The sequence below is a fragment of the Capsicum annuum genome, chromosome 6 (assembly GCF_002878395.1).
Source record: "Capsicum annuum cultivar UCD-10X-F1 chromosome 6, UCD10Xv1.1, whole genome shotgun sequence".
Lineage (NCBI taxonomy): Eukaryota > Viridiplantae > Streptophyta > Magnoliopsida > Solanales > Solanaceae > Capsicum > Capsicum annuum.
This window is the reverse complement of record NC_061116.1, coordinates 157,230,767-157,235,562: the sequence shown is the minus strand read 5'-3', so window position 1 is coordinate 157,235,562 and position 4,796 is coordinate 157,230,767. Positions and strand designations below refer to the sequence as shown.

The 4,796-nt window shown below is 35.2% G+C and overlaps 1 protein-coding gene across 1 annotated transcript; it reads left to right on the top strand.

The window, feature by feature from the left end:
• The first annotated feature begins 1,317 nt into the window (after positions 1 to 1,317).
• Positions 1,318 to 2,504, top strand: LOC124899536. Its single transcript, XM_047414444.1, has 2 exons — positions 1,318 to 1,789; positions 1,963 to 2,504. Exons 1-2 carry the CDS (start codon positions 1,318 to 1,320, stop codon positions 2,502 to 2,504), a joined length of 1,014 nt encoding a protein of 337 aa, XP_047270400.1.
• Positions 2,505 to 4,796: the final 2,292 nt, after the last annotated feature.

The window sequence follows — 4,796 nt, the reverse complement described above, 5'->3', positions numbered from 1 at the left end:
TCACTCCTTTTGGATTCAACCCCAATGTAAGTTGGGTTATTTTCAACGATCGCCTAAGCCCTCAAACATGGTAGTGAGTTGAGCGTTATCAAAATGGCGCCTTTGCCAGGGAGTGAAATATAGATTTCACTTGTGCGGTGTGATTTTTACTTAGGTACATCCATGGTGAATTTAATTTAATTACCTCGTTGTTTTTGATCTTTGATTACGTAAACATTATTATTCCCAAATCATCATGAGTCATGAGGACTCGGATTATTTTGGGGCCGGAGATCATGAAAGTGCCATTCGTATTCCCCTCGCCAAGGAGCATGGAGTATTTTATGTTACATGTGTAATGATGCAATTGCTCCATTTAAAGGGACCTTTTGAGGGAGAATCCCATGAAGACCTAATTCCCACTTAAAGGGCTTTGTGGAAGTCTGTGCTCCATTCAATATTGCATATATATCCCAAGAATCTATCCGATTACGCCTTTTCCCATTTTCTCTCACGGGAAAGGCAGTGCTATGGCTAAGATATTTGCCTGCCATATCTATTACTTCATGGACAAGTTTCATGGACGCCTTCTTAAGTCAATATCTCTCACTTTCTAGGATGTTGAAATTGTGGGATGAGATTGTTCATTTCCACTAATACCACGAAGAACCGTGGTACGATGCTTGGGGAAGATTCAAGGGATCACTTTTAAAATGCCCCATCTATGAGATGCCGGAGAAGATGCTTCTCCAAATCTCTTATTGGGAATTGGACCAACAAAATAAGGCCATAGTGGATAATGCATTCGGTGGATCATTCATCAACTCGCCATACAAGATTATTTCAAAAGTCTTAGACCAAGTGGTAATTTGGTGTAAGGGTTGGGATATAAAGGATGCCAAGGTGGCCATGAGGGATCCTTTATGGTCAAGGTGATGTCATGCCTCGAACTCCTAATCGAGAATATTTTAGGTGACCAACTGGAATGTGTAAGTGTGTAAGTGCAAAAGAAGTTAAACTATGTGAACAAATTGAGGAGGAAGTGATTGATGACAAGTTAGGTGTGGTACCTAAGAGCTCGGAGGGTTCGTATCTTTCCCCACATGGACAAGATAGGAATCAAGGTCGGAATCAAGAAAGTCTAAGCATGGATATTGGTAGAGGAAAGAGGAAATTGATATAGTTACTTTGGAGCAGATCTGGAGTAGTGTGGAGAGAACCAGCAAAATGCTGAATGAGATGCGAAGTGAATTCTCCATGCTCCACTAAATGGTTACATCCCACTCCACTGCCATCCAACAACTAGAGTCAAAAGTATGCCAAATATCAAAGTATCTCATGGAGAAGCAAAGTGAAGAAATGCAAAATAGGGAGGAGACAAAGGCGAAGCAAAAAAGGCCCAATGATGAAGAGCCAAAGTTAAGTGAGATATTAATGGGAAATCCAATAGTTAACATTTATCAAATTATATCTATGCCAGCGATCCCCATTCATCCACCTTTTCCAAAATGGTCTTTGAGAAAGGGAAAACATGATAAGTTCAAAAAGTTTTTTGATAAATTTAGTACCCTTTCTATTAATATTCCTCTTATTGAGGCATTGCAAGACATGACGGGGTATGCTAAATTTATGAAGGATTCAATATCTAAAAGGAGACTTATGAAGGATGAAACAATAGAAGTGACACATCATTTTAGTGACATTATGTCAAGCACATATGTGGAAAAGAAGAAGGACCCCGGTGCCTTTACAATCTCATGCACCATTGGAGAATTCACATTTGCAAAGGCATTGTGTTATCTTGGAGAAAGTGTGAATCTCATGACTTATACCATTATCACAAGCTTGGATTGGGGAAGATAAAGCCCACCAAAATAAAGTTTCTCATGGCCGATAGATCCATCAAAAATCCCATGGGAATTCTCCATGATATTCTAGTAAAAGTGGACTGGTTCATCTTCCCGTTCAACTTTGTTATTTTAGATTGTGCAATGGATATCGAAATTCCTATTATCCTTGGGAGGCCATTTCTAGCTACCAGAAAGGCTTTGGTAGATATGGATTTCGGCGAGATAAAGTTCAGATTGAATAATGAGGAGGTATCCTTCAATGTATGCAAGTCCATGAAACAACCAATGGACTTACAAGTTATCTCAGTGATTGATATTATTGATGTGGAAGTATCAAACCATGATGTGAGCATGTTAAATGATCCTTTTGTTGGGGCGCTATGGAATTGTGAAAGAGATAAAGTGGAGGAGTATGATGAGGTGGTAGCATCTTTAACTTGGCTTGGGTTTCACACCAAGAACCCGGTTAAGTTGTATCTTGATCTAAAAAATTATGAAAGTCTACCCGCAAAACCATCCATCCTTGAACTTCCCAAGGTCGAATTAAAGCCCTTACCACCCTATCTCAAATATATGTTAGTGGGAGAGGGGGGCACTTTATCAACCATCATTGCTAGTGACCTTGAATCCTTTCAAGTAAAGGCATTGAAGTTGGTGGTAAGAAAATCCATTTGAGCCATTGGTTGTACGATAGCAGATATCATCAAAATAGCTCCCGGCATTTATTTAAACAAAATTAAACTCAAGAAAGATCATATACAGAAAGTAGAACACCAAAAGAGATTAAATCAACCCATGTAGAAGGCCGTGAAGAAAGAAATCATAAAATGGCACGATGCAGGAGTGATTTATCCTATATCCAATAGCACTTGGGTGAGTCCGGTTCAATGTGTTTCGAAAAATGGTGGCATCACGGTAGTTGAAAATGAAAAGAATGATCTAATCCCCGCCCGAACAGTTACCGAATGGCGACTGGGTATGGACTATCCAAAGTTGAACTCATGGACTGAGAACGACCATTTTCTAATGCCTTTCATGGATCACATGATAGATAGGCTCGCAGGGAGAGGATGGTATTATTTTTTGGATGGTTACTCGGGGTACAATCAAATTTGTATTGCCCCGGAGGACCAAGAAAATACAACTTTTTCTTGCCCATATGGTACATTTGCATTCAAGAGAATACCCTTTGGGTTGTGTAATGCCCCGACAACCTTTAAACGTTGTATTTGTTGACACCCAATTTTGGCTTGCCCTTTTTTCTTTAATTACATTTTCGATGCTTCTTGGCCCTAAATATTTTTTGAAAATTAAATAAGAAATAAGATTCATATTTTTATTTTTATTTCTATAAATGTTTAAATAATAAAAGGGAATCTATTTTTCTATCATATTATAAAATATTTTAATTAAGTATAATTAAATACATTAACATCAAAAATCATAAAATATCTTTTGATACTCGCATTCATATTTTTATAATTTTAGGCGATATTGTGACTATATGTATATATTTTGTTATATAAAACAAATATTTTTTTTATCTTATTCTTATTTTTACATGTATTTTATAATATTCTTATTTTTACACACATATACATATATTGTTGATATTAAATCACAAAATATATCAAATTGGACGCTTATACAATTTATGTCTGTAATTTGTATATGTTAAACTAAAAATAATTTTAGGATATCAGAAGCATTGATAAATTTAATTTCAGTAGGAAAAGAGTATTTAGGCTAACAGTACTACATTTTTTATTTTTTCAACCCAACTTTCTTTTTATAAATTTCAACTAAGAGTCTGAAAATCAGCTCGAACCTAGTATAATTCTTATGCCCGTCTTACCGTTCTACCTCAATAGATACGACTTAATCTGATTCGTCGATTTATTTTGAATCCGAAGGATCTCTAAAATTTTCAATTTTTTTTATATATAGTTATTTTTTACATTTAATAGTATATTTATTTATATATTTATTTTTCTCCTTTTCCTCCTCTCTTTAAATTAAATTCGAACCGTCCAATTAGATATTGAACGGGTCAAAAAATAGTCTTTTTAAAAAATCAACTTTCCATATATTTATCCATACAATACATTTTCCTTTTCTTATTATCACTATTATTTTTAAGGAGTAATCTTTAGGATCGTTCGATTAACAAATTGGACAGATCAAAACCAGTCCAAAATCACCAGACTAACACAACTTGATCCCATCCGTCGATTATTTTCCAAATCGAGGATTTCAAAATTTTCAGTCATCGTCATATATTCACATATATATGTATATAAAATATTTTATTTATCTGAATATTTACTTATTTATTCTTTCTTTTAAATTAAATCTGGAGAAAGACCAAACGGATAGAAAAACCTAATTAATTTTAATTAATTTTTTAATATATTTGTCTCTCTCTCTATATATAAAATATTTTATTATTATTATTATTATTATTATTATTATTATTTATGATGATATTTTTAAGATCGTCTGATCTTTGACGATCGAACACCTACCACGCGTCTGGCAAAATCAAACACGCGTAATCCCCCTTTTCCAAAAAGCAGTACATTTCTCTTTCGTTTACCTAAAACGGCAACGACAACCAATGACCCTTTTTTCTTCTTATTTTTTCCCCCTTCTCCACCACTACCAAAAATGCCATAACCCCAGTCTACCACCATAGCAGACGCGACCACCTACACCTGCATGAGAATCTCCCCCAAATCACCCCAAGACAGTAAATCGCCAAAGAATCAGAAGAAACAGTCTCCATTTTGTAAAAATCGGCCATTAATGGGTCTGAAAAGTTGATTTAAAGAAGATTCTTGATTCAAAATTTGAAATCTCCCTCCTTTACTTTCCCTTTTTTTATTTTTGGGTTTCAAATCCAGACATGAAGTTCGGGTTTGTACCTATAAATGGGGAGGTGTGTTCTTACTTGAGACAAGGGTTTTG

Coding starts and splice junctions, on each gene's coding strand:
- LOC124899536 (XM_047414444.1), top strand. CDS start 1,318: ATGGAGAAGCAAAGTGAAGAAATGCAAAATAGGGAGGAGACAAAGGCG. Junction 1,790..1,962: donor ATTGTGTTATCTTGGAGAAA/GTGTGAATCTCA, acceptor TTGTTATTTTAG/ATTGTGCAATGGATATCGAA.